At 32.7% G+C, this 21,642-nt stretch overlaps 1 protein-coding gene across 4 annotated transcripts in view; it reads right to left on the bottom strand.

The window, feature by feature from the left end:
• Nucleotides 1-21,642, bottom strand: part of STRN3 (striatin 3) — a 113,875-nt gene that overhangs the window by 8,635 nt on the left and 83,598 nt on the right. For 3 of the 4 annotated variants that reach the window (XM_082838368.1, XM_082838370.1, XM_082838369.1), the window contains 6 exons: nucleotides 9,374-9,507; nucleotides 7,879-8,054; nucleotides 7,643-7,690; nucleotides 7,221-7,342; nucleotides 3,492-3,659; nucleotides 2,117-2,257 (listed from right to left, as the gene is read on the bottom strand). In XM_082838368.1, coding sequence (XP_082694494.1) covers nucleotides 2,117-2,257; nucleotides 3,492-3,659; nucleotides 7,221-7,342; nucleotides 7,643-7,690; nucleotides 7,879-8,054; nucleotides 9,374-9,507 — 789 coding nt within the window. Of the gene's footprint in view, nucleotides 1-2,116; nucleotides 2,258-3,491; nucleotides 3,660-7,220; nucleotides 7,343-7,642; nucleotides 7,691-7,878; nucleotides 8,055-9,373; nucleotides 9,508-13,665; nucleotides 13,804-21,642 lie in introns of all 4 variants that reach the window. The other variant, XM_082838371.1, reaches the window with a different exon arrangement.

Raw genomic sequence — 21,642 nt, 5'->3', positions numbered from 1 at the left:
ATGCCATGAGGCAACTAAGCCTGCGCGCTGCAAGGAAGAGCCTGTGCGCTGCAATGAAAGATCCCACATGCCGCAACTAAGACCTGAGGCAGCCAAATAGATAAATTATTTTTAAAAAAGGGAAAATATTGTCAACATTTATTAGACTAAGTAAATCAATCATTCTACATGTATACAAGAACTCTTAACTGAACTTAAACACATTGAAAAAAATAATCTATGTAAGAGGAAGAAGGGGACTTGGGTTGAAAAGACACTTTGGGTATAATGTGGTTTGAGATTTGACCATGGAACCATTTAAATGTTTTCTATAATTATAAAATGACTTTTAAAAGAGCAGTCATGAAAAATCAAACAAATGAAACTTAACGATAAAATTAAATGAACTTAACCATATATCCAATCGGCAGTATAAGCACAAAGAAATGAACTACTTCAAGTGACATTTTAAAGCACAGTAATTAGACTGTCCCACACTAGTAGACTATACCCTATTATCAGTAATGATACTGTTGGTGGTGTTGTTATTATTATTCTGAGATGACTGTATCTGTACTGTGAGATAAATCAAACAAGAAATTATGATGATTTTGCTGAGAACCAAGAGTTTCAACATTGTTAAAATGAGATAAAGATATGAAATCAATGAGATAAAGATATGAAATCAATGAGATAAATCTGAATTAGAATTGGAAGTATTTGTATAAATTTATCAGTCTTTTTCTTTATTAAAAATGTATTTCTAGCTCTGTCCACTGAAAAAGTCTAAACCAATGACCAACTCAAGAGACATGAAAGCCATGGGGACTGACTCAATAGCACAGCACCTATCTTGTAGTCTCTAAATGCCATTTTCCACTAAAAGAAACCATGGCTCCTTAGAGAAATGGCTGATTTCAGATCTGGGGTGCAAAGTGAACAAGATGAACCTAGAACACCTTGTCATCTCAGAAGGCAAGAAAACCATCAACAACTAACAGGGTCATGTCAAAAGGAGGACTCAGAAGCCAAGTTGAATAAGCTCTCACTGGCCAAAGATGAAATAATCGGAGTAGCAATAAAGATAATACCTGCAACAGACTGAAATACATAAAATACATTTATATCCAAGAAAGATTATAATGATAATAAAACCAAACAATACCCAAAAGACTCACTGGTCACCTTTGGAGGATGCTAGGGAACTACCTCATCATTTTAAAGCAATCATTTATCTTGCTTTTCCTTTATAACTACTAACTCCAGGTAACCAAATTACTGATGAGAGGTGTTCCTTTTTATAGAAGCATTCTAGCTAATAATGGAGAAGAAATGACAAAATTAGAAAATAATTTTTCAGCAGTTAATGAATTAATGGACCCAAGCAATGAATGGAAACATAAGAAAAAGATAAACCAGACAATATTTACTTCTGAAAAAAGTTCAGATTACTATGAAATAATCTTGCGAAAAACACTTATAAACTTTAAAATGAAGACAAATAAAAACCTTGAACCTGAATTTGAATAAGCCTCTAGATCCACAAACAATTTACAGGAAATAAAGTGAATAGAGGAGCGCATTAAATGATACCACAAGGACGTAACTGGCAAAATCCAAACTATGGGAAACTATAGGACAGACTACCTAATTTCTTCAATTAAAAAATGCAAGGAAAATAAAAGAGATGGAGGGAGAACCTACAGATGAAAAGAGACCTGAGAGACTTATCAACCAATCACAATGCATGGGCCTTATTTGGATCCCTATTTGAATAAACTGTAAAATACATACACATCCTATACTTACAACCTTGGCCATTTACACATAATTAATGGAGCTGGATGATGAGTTCATTTGGTTCATTATATTTTCTCTACTTTCACATGTATCTTCATTAAAAACTTAATTATTTCACTTGCTTTCTTTTACCTTTACATTGCTCTACTCACTTCTCTGTCCCCACATATTCACCCAAGCTTTTAAGCATAATTTGAGGAAACAGCAGAAATAATAAGTATACAGTGAAAGTAATTATTTTTCCATCCTAAATACAGTCAAAATATAAAAATTGAAAGGTTACCCATCTATTGTGAAATAATCCTTTTTAAGGTTCCAACCTTACCAGAAAACTTACCAGAATCTATCTGTGATGAAAGCATCACCAATGACTGTGATGTTTCTAAATCATAAATTACTGTACTACCAGTGTTGAAAGAAGTCACCATATGAGCTGGATCACAGCCTATAAAGTCAACCGATGTAGGTATTCCATGCTCTGAAAGGAGCACAAAGAGACACAGTGTAAACACAATAATTTAGAAATCTCTGATTTTCTAGTAAGAAAAAGGAATTTGAATATTCTTGAAATAATGTTAATAATGAAAAAGAAAGCAATTATGTTAGGATGGTAAGATATAATGGGTAACTTTTCCTCAATTATTAGGAGTTTTTATAACATTATAAGAAAAATATAGCTAGAAGGCTCTTAAAGTAAGAGTAGATATATACAAAAGTTATTGTTCTCCTATGCATTTTCTTCTGAGAGAGAAAAAAAAACCTAGGTTAGTTTACTGGCCCACTTGCAATTTTATTTCTTCCTGTAAAGTGATAAAATAGCATTCTCACATCACTGTCTTGGGAAACTGTTCACCTGTCTGAGACTGGTAAGCCTTACCAAATAGCTAATACAAGTCAAATTTTTGGATCTGTGAAAATGAAGGTTTGGACTTTGGAATGCACTGATGCAGTACTATCCTAAAGTGTCCCAAGCAGCAATTTTGCTCTTTAACATATTAAATTCAACTGTCCAGATCAATGCACAACTACGTGAAATCTGGAGTAAGCAATTAGTTACCTGGATGAAGCAAGAAACAAATTATCTAAATGAATTTTCACCTCAAAAGCTTATTTAGGCAATTCAAAAATTAGTAGAATCACTAAGGTACCTAGAGACCCAACAAAATTAAGCATAAGTGTTCATCTAAAATGTTTTAAAACAAAAAATTATTTTTAGTAAAAATAAAAGGTATGATTTAAAAAAATTACTTGTGTAACTCAGTTTGACTTCCCAGTTAAGGGTGCTATTTCAATGATTATGGCTAGACTTCTCAACCAGTGTGCTCATATGTGGTTTATAGGTATGCTTGAGACTGTGATCCCTTCAATCTTTGTAAGCAGCCACTTGGATGGAGTTGGTGGAGGGCCTCCTGCTGTTCCTGTAAGTAGCCTCGTTTGTCTACTCTACTGTCACATACAAATAATTCTATTCTTCACATAGGACATGTCCTGAAAATGGTCAAAAAAAGCACTGAGCTACAGGATATACTTGCAAAGCACCTTTCTTATTTATAAAAAAAATGACTAGGAATAAAAAAGATTATCACAGTTTTATAAATTTTTTTCAATTATCTCTTTAAGCAGTCAGGAAATAGTAAATCAACTACTTTGTCTTTTTTATCTTCCAAATTTTTAAAAAATTAACTTTTTTCAAAGAGGCAAAATTTACTCACCCTTGTCTCCATTGTAAGTGCAAATACATGGCAATTTTTCTTGTGGATTCCATAATCTAACAGTGCCATCTGCTGAACATGACAGTAATTGATTTTTTATGCCACTATAAGCAAGACCCCAGACAGCATCTGTATGAGCAACTAAAGTGCCAGCTAGAACATTTGGCTCTGTAACAAAAGAAACAAATAAAAGTTAGCTGAAAGAAGTTTTAAAAAAATGCTTTTGTATATAAAGATAACTTACTACATAATTAAGTATAAAGACTACACATACAGTCATAATAAGATAAACCAAAGTGCACATAGCCATCTCTATGTTGTGGAGTTATGGGTTATTTTTATTTCCCTTTCCAATACTTTCCTATATTTTTGCAATTTTCTAAAAGGAACACACACTTAAAAAAACCAAACAAAAACAGCATTATGGAGATGTAACTCCCATGCCATAGAAACCACCAATTTAAAGTGTCAGTTAAATGGTTTTTAGTATATTCAACAAGTTGTGCAATCATCACCACATCAACATTAGGACACCTTCATTGCTTGTTGGCTATTTCCCCCCAATCTTCCTCTCTGCCTTTCTGCAGCCCTAGGCAACCATTATTCTACTTTGCTTCTATAAATTTGCCTATTCTGGACATTTTACACAAATAGCTTTTTGTGACTTCTTTCACTTAGCATAATGTTTTCAAGGTTCATCCACGTTGTAGCATGTATCAGTGATTCATTTCCTTTTATTGCCAAATAATATTCCAGTGTATGGATATACTACATTTTACTTATCCACATCTGATAGACAATGGGGGCTAATAACATTGAACATCATTTGTCCTACAATCCTGTTTCTCTACTAAATTCCCACTTTCCACAGATATTTCTCATCATCTCTGCAATACTCACAGTTCGTAACCTCCCTTACTCATGAATGATTCTCTCTCATACTTCACTGGGGAAATACAGAGTTGAAATAGAAACTTTTCCCCTACCTTTCTGTCACCCAACCTATAAATCTCCTTGTATCTAAAACCATCTTCTCCGTGTTTCCAGATACAACTAAGGAATTATCCTCCTTCCCTCAAAAGGCTAATTCCACCAGGTATTATGGATTCCATTCAACACACTAACTTGCTTTCATGTTTAGTTTTTCTACTACACAGATTATCCTCCTCCCTGGGATCATTACCACAGCAAACGAATATGCTCCAAAATCTCTCAACCTAATAAACAAACCTTACACCACCCTTCCACCAAATAATAGAAAACCATATTGAGTAAATGTGCTTTCTTACCTCCCATTTACTCTCTAAATCACTCCAATACCATCACCACACCAAAACAACCCTTGCTAAAATCACCAATGACAAAGTCTATTCTATCAAATTTAATAACATTTCCCTTCCTTCCTTCCTCCTTTCCCTTCTTCTCATCACAGTGCCTTTTCATCCATAGAGTGTACCTTGAAAGGTCATCCAGAGGTCCCTTTACCTTTTGGTCTTAGCCCCAACATCCAACCTCTGTCTGGCCCAAACCTGGACATCTATTTGTTACTTATAAAAAAGAACCTTCCTATCTTTATATTATTAGACCTCTAAGCAACATTTGAAAGTGCATACCATTTCTTCTCAAAATGGTATGCTTGCATGATTCCACATTTTCCTGGACACCCTCCTACCTCACAGGCCATGCCTTCTTAGTTTTTTTGGTTGGCTCTCTTGCTCTAGCCACCCCACCTGCCATGTCAGAGCTCCTCAGGATTTTGCCTTCTCTTCCTACCCTATACAACACATTCTCCCTATGTAATGCCACCCATTCTCATCTTGGCACTGATGGTACCTACTTGATATTGCCATCTCTTAACATGCATAAAACCCCAAACTCAGCATCCTTTATCTTCTCACACCTGTTTTGTTCCCATTCAATATGCTACCATCGTACACACAGTTGCTCATGTCAAAAATGCAGGTGTGGTAATGAAAAAGTTCTGAATTAGATAGTGGTAATGATTGCACAACCCTGTGAATATGGTAAAAACTACTGAACTGTGCACTTCAAAAGGGTGAATCTTATCATATGTGAATTATACTTCAATAAAGCTGTTAAAAAATAAACAAGAGTCACTCATCCATCACTATATCCACTCAACCCAATTTATCAATAGATTCTGTCTGTTCTACCCTATCTCCCCAGTATGTCTTAAATCTATTTCTCTCCAACTGCTCTACTACCCACTCTAATCTTGGCAACATCATCTCTCACCTAGTCTACCAGATCACTATGTTACAACTTTACAACTTCACATTGGTATTCCTTTCTCCACTCTTCCCACCCCCAATCTATTCTCCTTGCAACAGGCAGAGTTATCTTTTTAAACCCTACATTTCCAACTTGCTTCCTGGCTTAAAACTCTTTACTAAAAGTTAACTTTGTTCTTCAGATTTTGGCTTGAATGTGATTATTTTAGACTATATCTAAAGAAGACTTTGGCTGTTACTCTCTCTCATAGTACTGTATCTTCATACCACTTACCACAATTTGTAACTATCCATCCCCTTGTTTGTGTTTAAAGTCTAATTTTTTCTATCAGACTAATTCTTATTTGCTGTATGCTTGACATCTGGCAAATTTAGGCACCAAGTGTGTGTTAAATAAAAAGACCAAAGAGCTCTTAAATTCTTTTTTGAAAAAATATTAACATTTATTTGGCTGTGCTGGTTGCGGCACACAGGATCTTTGTTGCAGCGAGTGGGATCTTTAGTTGTGGCATGTGAACTCTTAGTTGTGGCATGTGGGATCTAGTTCCCTGACCAGGGATCAAACCCAGGCCCCCAGCATTGGGAGTGCAGAGTCTTCAACACTGGACCACCAGGGAAGTCCTTTAAATTCTTTTTAAATGAACCAACCACTAAGTAGACAACTATTTAACCATTCTCATACTAATAAACGTTCATTTTGTTTTAATTTTTTATAATTACAAACAATGCCCTTGTAAATATATTTGAATACATGTGCAGGTATTTGTTAGCCAGATTCTAAAAGTGGCATTTGGGAATAAACGTTTTTTTTTTTAATTAAGGAATTTTTTGTTCCTCAAGTTGACAGATTTATATTCCCTTATGTCCCTAATTTGTTTCTGTCGTCTCCCACTAAATATTTTTTGAACTACATAAAGTATTTAAGTTTTAAAAATTATTCCCTATATTAAATTTTATTCTCCTTTCTGTAACTAGTACTGAAATTAATGTTTGAATTAATACAGTTTTAAATTTTTGAACACCATAGAGGAAGTACCAACTTGCAGGCTAAAATATTCATGGCATGATATTTCTTAATTTTTCTCTTTAATAAAAAGCACATTACTAGTAAATGGAAGGACTAAATGAAGAGACTAATACATATTTAAATAATCTTATAATATTTGAGGTGATTATTTTTGTCAGCCCCATTCACTTTAAAAAAGACATCTTGAAGCCTTCCCTGGTGGCGCAGTGGTTGAGAGTCCGCCTGCCGATGCAGGGGACACGGGTTCGTGCCCCGGTCCGGGAAGATCCCACATGCCGCAGAGCGGCTGGGCCCGTGAGCCATGGCCAGAGTCTGCGCGTCCGGAGTCTGCGCGTCCGGAGCCTGCGCTCCGCAATGGGAGAGGCCACAACAGTGAAAGTCCCGCGTACCACAAAAAAAAAAAAAAAAAAAAAAAAAAAAAAAAAAAGACATCTTGAGACTTTTACTTACCATATGTATCATATGGATCCACATTAGGACTAGGCATATTCCACCACTGGATAGTTGCATCAATACCACCACTAAAACACTGTTCTCCATTAGAACTAATAGCTAATGATAGAACAGGACCACTATTATAGGAAAAGAGGAAAGAAATTACTTATAAAGCCTAAGAAGAAACTCATATCTGCATCCCCCCAACCTCTCTCTAAATTTATGTCGTATCTAAAACTGTTTAAGTAAACATGTACATTTGAACAGTACTGATTATATTCTCACTAATACAATTATTAATCAAATGAAATATTGTTCAGTATGTCTTTTCTAACATAAAACAAACATTATGAGAAAATTATAAGGTTTTACAATTGATAAATAATAGTTAACAATAACTATGGTTGTTAATTAAATCCTAATTCAATAAAACTTACATGTGGGCCCTAAATGTGTAGATAGGCTCTACATCTAAAGAGGCACTCCTAAAAGAAGGGGAAAAAAAGGGTGGGGGGGGGAGAAGATAAATAATGGTAAATCATTGGTTGATATACAAGGGTCATTAGGAAAGATCAAATGAGTACATAAAAGATATGGGACTATAAAGAATAATAATTATTTATAATTAGCAAATTTGGAAGGAAAAAGAATAGGCTAACATTAAAATACTTGCTTTTTGGCAGGAACTGTTTTTTGCAAGTTCCATAGTTTCAGAGTATGGTCCTCAGAGGCAGTAACCAGCACAGGTTCTACAGGATGAAAAGCTAATGCCCGTACTCCATCAAAATGGCTACGTAGTGTATACTTGGGATTCCATGTCTTTCGAAAGGCATCTTTATTGGCAGGCAACTAAAAAGAAAGAGTGCAATATTTAGTGGTAAAAGTAGTTAACTGATAGGCATGTGGAATTTTTGTTTGTTTTGGAGTGTTTAAAATATATATTCAAAACTGCTTTGCTAAAATAAAATGTCCAGCGGAAATTTAGTATACCTTAAAAACTTTATAACAAATCTTTATCATTTAATAAGAACTAAGAAGAATAATTTCATTAGCTTTCAAATACTTAGATCAAATGAGTCCCTTAATCTGTTTTACCTAATCATCAGGGTAAACCCAAAGTCCTATTAAACATCAAATGAGAACAAAAACAAAACAACTACCATGCTGCAATACTTTACATGAAAACAATAAAAATTATATAAATTACTACTAAAAATCCAAGGGTGCAACATTAACAATACAGCTGTCATTTAGAAAATCAGCATGTGATATTTTTCAAGGAATCAAGTTAAAGTACTTTCCAAAAGTCTGAACTAAAGACACTTTATTGATATTGATAAGAGGTTAATCTTTTTACCTTCATTTCTCCATCTGTAAAGACAGGCTGTGAAACCACTTCTAAAGTAGTCAAAAGTTTATTGGAATTTAGTTGCTTATATACTTTAAAAGTATTAATGAGAATAATCCAGCCCACCAAGGCTGATGTCTCTAAAAAAGCATGCTAACGTAAGTATAAAATGTAGAAAAAAGGACTTTGTTATGAAAGGAAAAAAATTAATTTGCTGAAAAACTGCAAATACACTAATACAAAATCTAAGCAAGTATAGTTAACTCTCGATTGAGTGTTTATTGTCTATAAAAAATTTAACCCAAGACTAGTTTCACCTCTAACACTGTCCTTCCCACGTCCTCTCCATCCTCTCCCCATCCCTCAAGTGAAGGACTAAATATTCAGGAAATGACAAACTAACTCTAACATTATCCTTTAAAAAAAAAGTTCAACAATAAAACGTGCTTTTTAAGAATTATCCTGAAGGCAAATAAGTGATTCAGGTTACCTATTTTTCTCTTAACAGCAAAATATGGCTTAATTTGAGTAGGTAATTGAGAGTTGACTACTCAGGTAGATATTTATCAACCAATATTTTAAGGTAATCAATCACCCCAAACTCCTAACTAATCCACCACAATACCTAAGAAAAAATTTAAACACCACAAAGAAAGTAGTTATAAGAAAAAAACTACATGTCACTTCAAATAAACACAATGTCACACTTAAACTTATCTTTTCCATGCACCTTGACATTAATTCTGTTTTATAAGTGTTTCCAAAAAATAAGGAGCCTTCTATTAAATCATTAAAAAATTAAAAATAAAACTGCACTTACATCATAACTATAGTCTGCATCATTTGTTACCGTCAAGTCTGCAAGGTCTCCAAGGCCCAGTACACTTAACAAAACATCATCAGAACCCATAATAAATGACTTGCCTCCTCCAGATGGAAACGTTATTGGTTCAGCTATAAAGAACAAAACCGCTTCTTAAATGCTGAAAAATCATACAGTACAAGACAATATTGTGGGGGAAATGTAAGCACTTAACAGTTACAATATTCAGTAATATAATTAATTTTTTTCCCACTTCCCTCATTTCTTCCACTCAAAAAATCCTATTACTGTGTAGTAATAAACAAGTGTTTATTTTGGAACTGAACATAATTTCCCACAAATCAAATGTGCACTAAGATATATTACTTCAGGGTGGGAGGTGGGGCACAAAAGCTTTGTCTATTTACATCACTTATCACTTTGGTACAACTATAATTATAGTATTTTTAAAACATAATAGGTTGTTGCTAAGTCCTTTTGCTTTCTATCATATTTGCTTGAAAGTGCTAGGTATTCTAGTCCCTGGTAAAAATTAATATAAGTATTCACATGTAAATAGTTTCCAGTCTACAATACAGTGTATCAGCTTACTGAAGTGAAGCCTTAAATTGCTCAGATTTCTTCAGTAACAGCAATGGTCTAGGAAAAGGGCAGTTCTACCATCACTGTCCGTTTTCTTTCCCCAAAAGGTTAATGTATGTGATCTTCAGAATGGCTTCCAGCTTTCAAACTTTGACTGTTTTTTTATTTTAACTTCCCTTTTATTTACCATTATACTTCTAAAATAAAATAACTAATCTATACTGACTATGGATAGCACTTTAAACTTCTGATACTTGGACCAATTAAAATCAAACACTGCCATAATTAGAATAACTACACTACTATAAATTTTGCTATTACAGTTATAGTATAAGCAATAATTCTCCGTATCATTTCAAACATGCTTTGAAAGCAAAATTTTAATCTTAAAATACAAGGGGAAAGTACATAAATCATTGTAATACAAAACAACTCAACATATCAATACATATTTAAAATCCATGAGCAAATTTAAAAGGGAAACATAAAAATTCAAGCTATTTATCAATTTTGAAAAATTCCTATAAAAGATGATGATATAAATTTAATACACTATAGGAAACATAACAGATGTCATAAAACTTGTCAGTCATCACTAATACTACTGAAAATATTCTGAGAAGATACAAGTCAACTTCTCCTAGATATATACTATGGCAAAAGTAAAATTCATCCTTACTTAGAATATCTTATTATTTATTAAAGTAATCTGTAATATCAAAGTAAGCTATATAATTTGATTCAAATAGGGTCCTGAATGACATTTCTAAAATGAAGCTGTGTGTCAGCAACTGATATAGGGTAAATCAGAAAGAAAATACACATAGGGATAGTAGTATTTAATTAATTTTATAATGACTATACCTACTGAATCTAAATAATCTATAGCACTGATCCTTCCTATCACTATCTAGTATGCAGTTATTGGTAATACCAGAGCAGCTGAGAATTATAAAATCAATAGTTTAAAATTATGTTTAAGAACAATTATATAAAATTCATTAGGTATTACTTTCTCAAAGCATTTTTAGCCAGTACAAGGACATGTTTTTCTTTTAAGCTCAGAATTTGTTTCTAAGACAAGTTAGAACAAAATGCCACAATTCCTCCCACTCACAATTATACAAACACTCAATAACAGAACTTTTGATAAATGCCCAATAAAGTATTGGTAACTTTAACATGGTAACTAATTATTCTGCATTATTACATATTCTTTTTGCAGAGATATTTCTTATCAGTTACTGGCCAATTTAAGAGCATGTGAAGGGAAGTGTCTAAGCAATATTAGCTAGTTTTATTAGAGTTTTAGATTAATTGTATTAAATAAAAAGTATACCAATTTCTAATTAATCACATAACTACAGTTCTCTATCTCTATACACATATATCCATTTATATATAGCAAGCTATCCTGCTCACTCAGCATTTACTACATATACATCTCGGTGAAACAAATCTTTTAAGCTGTATTTCTCCTTTCCACAATCACCCATTACTGTGGCATATAGCAATCATAATAAATACTCAATTTATCTGCCCTTGTCTCTTTGCAGAGGGAATTAATTTCTATTCTATAAATTCATTTTATTAATGTTAACATAATTACCTATAGCACATGATTACATAAGCATAAAAATGTTATTAGCAATTCAAAGAAAAATTATTAAAAGGAGCAGTTTTTAATGATATAAATTATGATACCTTTTATTAGATAGCCTAAAAGATTTCATCAAGCAATTTAAGAAAACTATTATCATATTAGCATTTCTCTTTATGGAAATCTTAGGGTCTACAAAACGAGGTCTTACAACAAGGTCCTTTGTGTACTTTTTAAATTAATCCTCCTTTTTTATGGACACTAATGACCAAGGAAACCTGTAGCTCACATATCAAACTCTTCCTATCTCCTTCAATTTTATCAAATCTAAAGAACACAGCTCAGTAACTGATTCCATCCATGCCAGTGGCAACATGGTATACCTTAAGTCTTAACTAAAAATTGTCTGAAATGTTGTAATGCGTATAAGTTTCTCTCCTTGAAAACAGATATTTTTTCTTTATACAATGAGGTATGACATGGCCTTCAATAGGAATGCATAAAGTTGGAGATGGCCACAGAAAATAAGAGATTATGAACTCTAATGTTCCCTTCTTAGCTCTAAGTCAAAGCTGAACTTGAATCTTTTTTAGTAACAAATTCTAATAATATTTACCCTTTAAAAAGTGTAATAATGTTATGCTTATCTTCCCACCCCCTAGACCTTCCACTATTAATAGATCACTGAGTTACATTTTTTTCTTTAAAAAGCACAATTAGACACAAACATACATACAAGTTCTAAATTGGTTTTTGTGTAGCATGAGTCTTGACTGTTTTTTTCTATAGGTCATTGGTTTGAAACATTTAAAAGGGTCCCTAATTCCTGCTAATACGGCCTTGCCTTAAGCTGTAAAATCTGCAGTTTATGTACAGTGTTAACTACAAAAATTTTAGCAAGTTTTCCTATGCACTGTTTGGTAAACCATTACTAAATGCATAAAATGAAGAATAATGGAGCTGGTATATGCATTTTAGAAAATACTTCCTAAAGTAAAACAGGAAAATAGCTTAACAGTGGGAAAGAGATCTAGGAAAAAAATCAATAGACTTTTACTTTTCCTGTTGCTTTTCATGCTTTAATATGTTTTGTTTTGGTTTTATTATTTCAGTGATTTTCTTTATCCTTCCTCAAATATCCCTAGATTATGATGAGTGGTAAATGCATGCAGAGATGATTGACTGTAAAGGAAAAATGCAAAATTATTTAACTTTAAGGAAAATGTACTAGTAGAGAACCCTTAGAAGAGCATAAGATGTATTCAACATTTTTTGACTGGGCTATCAAATTACCTTATAGAGCAAAAGCAGAAATATCAGTGAAATTCAATCTATATGCCAAATTATTAGATAATGGACTATCCTTTATATATATGTATTATATATCACAATAAACCTTTGGTAAGAATTCAGTCTCATTACTTACAATTATAATGATCTAGACCTAGATTTATCAATTACTCAAGTACATCTATATACCTTCAGCTAAAATCAATTATGGAAAAAAATGCCTAAATAGTATTTTCATTTCCTGTACATTTCTAATTTAGGCAAATTTTAGAAAATTCATTACAAGTAGTATATACCTGGCACCAGGTTAAAGAATAATGATGTTGCCTTATTCTAAAATGATTATATCAGGCAACTGTTTTATATATATAGAGAGAGAAATAATACATGTAAAGTTCCAAGCACAATCTCTGGCACTTAGTTGTCTCCTAATCAGTGACAGTTATTATTAGTTACTAAATGTAAGCAATATGACAAAATGACTAAATAGTTCTTTTCCATATGTACTATTTCAAGTCTACTATTTCTCTGCTACTAGAACTGTAAGCTAAAGTCACAGTTCAGAAAGGTACTTTGAAATGATATATGAAACAACTCCACCTAACACCAAAAACAAACAAAAAAATTATAAAGACACAGAAGCCAAAAATTTCAAAATCCCTTAGGACAATTACACCAAGAGCTTGCCCAACACCTTCTCTGAAGATCATATAAACTGATCATTTTAAAACAGCAGCAAGTTTATAATATTAAGGAGATGTGATTTGGAATTAATGTCTTCTGCAATGTAAATAAACATGACAGCTAAATTTTGTACCTTCCTCTGCTCTTGCACCTTCATGATCAGTTCTAGTAGAGGCTGACCTAGACTGATTTATGAATCCTGAAGGGATGAGGGGCAGCTCATCATCTCCCAGATCAGCTATCATGTCGTAGAATTTTGTCCTGTTGACCCCTGTAAATTAATGTCAGCAGCAGAGGTTCATGTAACAGCTACCGCTTGACTTGCTAGCAGCCTTAAAAACCTACTTACTAACAAAATAGGCTATTTTTAAGAAGTTCCAGTTATAAAAATCTCCAATAATCAAAGATGTCTTCAATTTTCCATACCAACCCCCCCAAATAATTTAAATATTTAAGATATTCACTATTTCTGTGGAGATACATATATACATAAAATTGAGTCTTCTGTCACACAACCAAAGTTCTAAGCTCACAGACACAGAAGGTACCATTAAAACAAAAAATTTTGGTGTTTAAGTTACCATTTAACAGTGTAAAGAATAAAACATGAGTTTTTCCAACATAATCCATTATTTTAAAACATTAACAAAGAAATTAGTACAAATGATTTTTATGAGGGTGCAACAAACAATTAACTTTCCCTGTGTTTATGTGGATATTTTCCTGCCATATTCACACAAATATGTCATTAACAAATCAACTCCAATTTTCCTCAAAATGTTTTTTCACTTTTCCCAAATTTGAAAAACCTGATTTACCCATGAGCTCTCTTAGTTTCTCATCATAGTATAAAAAGTCAACATTGTCATAGGCCATAAGTTTAAGGAGAGAATTTCAGCTGTTGCATGGATAATTCAGGCCCAAATATGCAAAACTCAGTAGCATCTACAGTAATGTGGGATCTCTTTAAAACTGTGAAATTCAGAAATGACAGGAGAATCATTTCTCTTATGTATTTTGAAAGAAAATAGTTTTAAGAATGTCATAAAAAATAATTTGAAATGACAAAAGAAAATGCTTTATAGTCAATATAAAGTGAAAACAATTAAAATAGGCAAATCCAAGGCCACACTTTATGACCTTATTTACTAATGTCAACATTAATGGACTAATTAGACTACATAATTATTAAATTTCACTATGGCTATGAGAATATTAGTAATTCTATAGGAACTATCATTCATTTATGTATCCCTAACAGAATGCCAGATAGTGAGATTATAAGGCTTAATGGAAATAGGTGGAATCTTATACATTTATTAACTCTATTTCACAGTAATCCCTAGCTTCTTAGAAACGCTTGAGCAACTCTACTGTATGCAAAATGTCAAGTAGTCTGAATTTCCTAAAGTAATTATAATGGAGAAAACTCAGTTATTATCTGAGGATTTTCCCCGACAATGAAGTGACTGTAAACAAATTCTCTAATAAATGAAAAACTGCCAACTGGATATCTAACCATCAGTGAAATTCAACATGAAAGAAGATGAATGTTATCCTTTCTCACAAAATAGCTCTCCTTTATAACTTTCCCACTTATGAGTACCAACATCATTGACTTGATTTCTGTTCTTAAAATTCTGCAACCACATCTTTTTTCTTTCTTTCTTTCTTTTTTTTTAATTTATATTTTTGGCTGTGTTGGGTCTTCATTGCCGTTTGTGGGCTTTCTCTAGTTGCGGCGAGCAGGGGCTACTCTTTGTTGCAGTGTGCGAGCTTCTCATTGTGGTGGCTTCTCTTGATGCGGAGCATGGGCTCTAGGCAAGTGGGCTTCAGCAGTTGTGGCACGCGGGCTCAGTAATTGTGGCTCACGGGCTCCATAGTGCAGGGAAGCCCTGCACCCACACATTAAGAATTCCTTTTCAACTTATAAATGAGGAGAGGGGGGAGATCTGTTTTTAAATAGAATCCTCCTTTAAACTATTCTTCAGGGACTTCCCTGGTGGCACAGTGGTTAAGAATCCGCCTGCCGACGCAGGGGACACAGGTTCGATCCCTGGTCTAGGAAGATGCCACATGCTGCAGAGCAACTAAGCCTGCACATAACAACTACTGAAGCCTGCGCACCCTAGAGCGCGCAAGCCACAACTACTGAGCCCATGCGTCGCAACTACTAAAGCCCGTGCACTCTAGGACCCGTGAGCCACAACTACTGAGCCTGTGTGCCTAGAGCCTGTGCTCCGCAGCAAGAGAAGCCACCGCAACGAGAAGCCCGTGCACTGCAACAAAGAGTAGCCCCTGCTCGCCGCAACTAGAGAAAGCCCGCGCACAGCAACGAAGACCCAATGCAGCCAAAAGTAAATTTAAAAAATTAAAAATAAATAAAACATATTATAAAAAAATATTCTTCAGATTAATCTCTTTCTTGCTATTGACTTTATTCTAGTCAAAGCTTGCATTCTTATGAATTACTGCAGAAGGTTCCTAATTGGTTTTCCTCTCTTCCAGCTCCATTTGTCTTTAATCAAATTTGAATACTACAGCTAGATTAGTTTTCCAAAATTATCACATTTATCATATCATTCCTTACTCTGAAACCACAAACAGCACTTCAACACTCTTTGAATCAAAGCTAACTAAAATCTTGTACTTAACCCTATATGTGCTTCATATGCGCTGATCCTATTTTCCTAACCAATCTCATCTTTCAGTGCTCCACAATACAAATCTCCCTAATTTTCAAATCAGAGCAGTTTCCCTATAGTATCAATATTCACCAAGGTTCTTTCTACCATATTTTGTCATATCTGTCCTTACCTATCCCTTAGAAAGGTAAGACTACTTCCTGCACATACTTCCATCTCCTCTGTGAGCCTTTGTTGATCTTTCTCTGCTCACTCTTATCATACTTATGTATACCATAAATTTGACTTTATTAGATATTACTTATAAATAATTTCATCATATGATAGCTAAATATAATAAAGACAAGAAAAAGTTTTATCATTACAGGTAAGTCATATCTTCCTGAACACATGGACTGGGAAATATGGAAGAAAAGGAAAGCAGGAGACAACATGAAAGTTAATTAATGTTTAAACTGAGGATCCCAAATTATATAATTATTACTTTTTTTGGCTTGCATACTATAGCCAAACATTAGTTTCTGTTTGGCACAGTGGCAAGTTTAGGAAAGATAGGAATGTCCCTGCTTTAATTCTAGTTTCTCAAAAACTGCTAAAAGATGAAAGCAGATTTCTTAACCAGATGTAACAGTCCTATCTAGCACCTACTTTGTAGAACATCTTTCAACTAACTACATTTAATGCTCTTTCATTCTCTTTCTAAATCTATCCTGTATTCTAAATTCAGTAATTGTAATGAAATGCAATTTCAAATAAAAAATTTGAAGTCTGATTAGCAATAATGAGAAAATTGTAATCATATTAGTGTAATAGAATGTTATACATAATATTATAAAAATATTCAATGGCATAATTGAAGACTCATTAGGTATTAATTAAACAAAAGTTGATTCTCAATTATTACTCTAATCTATAGAAGAAATACTCTTTCTAATTGTAACACCAAGAAAAACTGTCCTTTCACCACTATGAATAATAAAACAACCCATCTATCTCTTAACCACGACCATCAAGTCTATACAAATGCACAATCAAAAAAAAAAAAAGCACAATCATCTAAACAGATTCTAGGAAAACGAAAAACAGTATGTCATGTGTAAGCCAAACTATGGACTGACAACTGCTGTTAGTGTTTTTATTTTTTGTGTGTGTGTGTTAGTGTTTTTAAATTCACTCACAAACATACACACTCATGACATGAAATCTATCTTTCCATGACTCTATTAAGTAAAACAGTAATTTTTTTTTTTTAACTGAATCTACTGTTTTCCCTTTCTCAATCTACTGTTATCCCTTTGTTAATCAGCCTTATATTCTGAAGTGAAACCAAATGTTTAGCAGGCAATCTGGAAAAGATAAGTTTATTTTAGAATAAGATTTAGTTATGTCATGTTTGCTTGATCTGTTGTATTTTCTATCATCTTAATTAAAAGAAAGCTTTGACATGACAAATGTCATCTTAAAAAAATGACATCATAATATTAAGGAAAAAATAGTTCAGCTGCAAAGTGATTCTGCAGTTTAAAAATGTGTCCTCACTGAAAGAGCATCAAAATACTTTCTCCCCCTTGTCAAAATACCTGAATTATTTTCTTGGGGGAGAAAAAAAAGAGAAAGAAACCTGAGTTGAAGAGTGGTCTGTTTTAGAAGTGTGAAATTGAAGCCAGAAATATAAAACAACTGCGTTTCTTAGCTGAAAATAATATCCCTTAACTATGAAACAACTGTTCGTCTTTGATTTGATGCAAGAGAATAGTGAACAGTTTTATGGACTCTCTCCAAAACAGAAGCAGGTTAATCATCACAGTCATTTTATAGTATGTGCCAAGGTGCTTTTATAGGCTTACTGAAAGTTATTGCTACAAAATAATAATTTCACCTTAAATGTTCTAAAATGCCCAATATATAGATGATTGGACTTAAGTCACAATTTACAAAAATATTATATTCCCTCTTGACAGTCTGTCATCCTGAATCTGGAATAGCAAATGACAAATACTAATATGAAACTTTTTTTAAAAAAGGAAAACTAGAAAATGATCCAGGGATGCTCATTTATATGTGAATCTTTGAAACACAAATCTTTTGAAGAAAGGACACGAAATAATCTAATCTTCTTTATAAGCCTCAATTTTATAAGTATAAAACAGCATAGGAATAACAATAAGCAAGAATAAGACTATTAAAGGAAAACATATTACAATCCACAATTTAAACTTTCCATGTTGAAAAACCAAAACAAATACCAAAGTCTTAAAAGATTTTTACCCTCCTCCTTCATATTCTAAATAAAGGTTCTAAATTTCAGATGCTTTACCCTTACTTCAGTTGCTATACACAGTGTGATTTTTGTTATTGATTTACATGTTTTTACTGAGACATAAAATACTGCAAAAAAGGAGACCATAGAAAGCTAGAAAAATCCTATCAAACCAAGATTTTGACAAAAGATTAATTCAGAACCCCCCCCACTCCCTTTCCCAATTACAGAAAGCTTAGAAATTATTTAAAGATTACAGAAAACAGAGTTTTAGATTAGATAATAGTATTATATCACTTAATTCCCTGATTTTCCTCATTGTACTGTGGTCATATAGGAGAATGTGTTTGTGCTCAAGTAACATGCGCTAAGGTATCTAAGGAGCAACATGTCTACTACTTACTCAGTTTTCTGAACTGTTCAAAATAATAAAGGTACATATTTAAAGAGAGAAGGGATAAAGCAAATGTAGTAAAATGTTAACATTTAAAGAAACTGTGAAAGTGCATGGAATTCTTTACCCTATTCTTGCAACTTTTCCTTAAGTCTGAAGTTATGTCAAAATAAAAAGTTACAAGGAAAAGGAAGCTTAACCCTTCTGAAGCTTAAGACCAAAATAACTGTATCAAGTCTCTTTAGTTTCATGGTGTTGACTCTTAGAAATACTAATAGAAAAAGTAAGAAAAAGAAAAAGAAAATTAATACTGAATTGTATCTACAGTCCAAGGCAAGGATGTCACTTTTATTTTCTTTTGCCTTAGGTGGGAAAAATGAAGGGTGAAATGGAGTGAACAAACTGGAAGATAGATAAACATTAGCTTCCTGCCTCTTGATTTTAGAAGTCTTTCCATTTTTAATAGTCAAATCATGGTTGAGTCTTTACAAAGTTAAACAGTTGGCATTCTCACCACTTTTTTTCCCATTTAAAAAAAAAAGGCATTTAGATTGGATTATATCTGATTTCATATGGTAAAGTTAGCAAATAATTTTCTTCCCTTTAAGAAGCTGGAAAAAACTCTGTAGAAACTTAGTGCTATGATCCAACAGGTGTGATTCATTCACATTTTGGAATAAAGAAAAAAGAAAAGGCTAAAGTTTATGAATTATTCTAACTTATACAAAGCCACATCTGCAAAAATATCAGAAGAAAACCCAACAAAAATAGATAATAAGAATGCTAAGGAAATTCATGAATTATCTTTTCATGTAAAATTGTATCTTAGCATTAACATGATGTTCTACCTGGATTAAGACCTAAGTTTATTATCCATCAATTAAAAAAAAAATTATTTCCATGGCAGGGATTCAGAGCCAACATTTTCAAGGTGAACTCTATATTAAAGAGCAAAAAGTGTTTATTTAACTAATTCACAAAGGAAGTGTAAAGAGAAACATAATTATTATTTCCTAATTATTCACTCCTGAGACAGTGTTGGAAACCTCATCTTTATATCTACATACATGGGTAAATTTAAAAGCACTGGTGTTTATAAAAACAGTAAAAATGAGAAACAATCTGAAGGATTAACTAATGGAGGCTAGGTTAAATTCACAAAATGCAATACTATATAACCACTAAAATTATATTTTATTTAGATGACTATGAAAATTACAAAAAAATGAATTAAAAACAATATGATATTCTTGTTGGAAATTGTTAAAGGAGGTTTATGTATAAAGACATTTAGAAAAAGTTGGAAGAATATATGCCAAATATTAATATCTGAGTTGTAGGACTGAAGGTGATTTTTACTTTTTTGTGTCTCTACATACTACTTGTATTGTTTGAATCATAAGTATGTTCTATTTTTATGGCTATATAAAGTTAGTTTTGTTTTTTTTTTTTGAGAAAACAGATACAAAATCAAAATTAAAGGGGACTGGTTGAATAACACAGTACACATTTTGGTAATAAAATTGAGACATGAGAGCCTCAGGGCATGGCTGTGAGGTCTCCAGATCCTGATTTAATCACAGTAGTTCCCTTTCACCCATTTCACATATTAGGTTCTGCAATATTCTGCTTGACAACAGGGTAGCTTGGTATAAAGAAATTGGAAAACGTTATACAGTGGAATATTTATTGACATGAAATGGTATTTTCTGTGAACTGTTAGCTAAGTAGGCAAATAACAAAACTGCATATTATGATCCTACTAAAGAAAATTAATTAAATTACAATTTTATGGGGATTTTAGACTTTAGTTTCAGTTCATCTGTTTCTAATAGTTCTTAAACAGGTATTTTTTTCAATAAAAAACATTTTTTAGAAAAATGTAAAACCTACAACTAAAAAACCTTAAGTTGACTTATATCTTCTTTCTAAACCTCAAAAAGGTACAGGCATATCTTGGATATATTGAGGGTTCAGTTCCAGACCACTGCAATAAAGCAAATATCACAATAAAGCGAGTCACATGAATTTTCTGGTTTCCTGGTGCATATAAAAGTTATGTGTACACTACACTGTACTGTATTAAGTGTGCACAGAATTATGTCTCTAAAAAATGTACATACTTTAATTTAAAATACTCTATTGCTAAAAAACAATACAGGGTTGCCACAAATCTTCAATTTGTTAAAAAGAAAAAAAAATGTGTATAGATCTAAACACATTCTATCAGGGAAAAAATGGAGTATCTAGTATTTTAAATTAAAAGCAATACTACCTAGCATTTTCTAAAGAAATCTTCAGCAGGTAAGTCAGTTTATGAATAACATACAGAAAATAAGTAATCTAATATTCAAATAAACTATTTCTTAAAAAAAAAGATCTAAACCCTAAAATTCTAATGTCATTGTGTCTATATTAAAATGGCCAATCATGCAAAAGTACTTTTATACTCAACATGCATTAATTATATAGGTAAGTGATGTTAGAGCTGAACACAGTCCCTGCCCAGCATTAAACATTTTTAAATATGGTAAGCAGTTCAACATAAAATATGAAACTTCTTAGAGAACAATTTATCTTTTTATTCACATGCAATAACATAAATAAGCATAAGGTTATAAAAGTGCATAACACGTAAAATCTCCCAAATTCCTTATTTACCTCCACAATAAATTAAACCATTCAAAAACTGCTTCACTGAAGAAAACTTACACCCTTTTCCACTGCAACTGCCATTTCATAAATTAATATATTTGTCACCAGAGAAAGGAATATGGAAGAATGCCTACATGGTTTTTGCCATTGAAGTCT

The sequence above is a fragment of the Leucopleurus acutus genome (genome assembly GCF_964270905.1).
Source record: "Leucopleurus acutus genome assembly, chromosome: 1".
In the NCBI taxonomy this organism is placed as follows: domain Eukaryota; kingdom Metazoa; phylum Chordata; class Mammalia; order Artiodactyla; family Delphinidae; genus Leucopleurus; species Leucopleurus acutus.
This window is presented reverse-complemented; position numbering and strand designations above follow the sequence as displayed.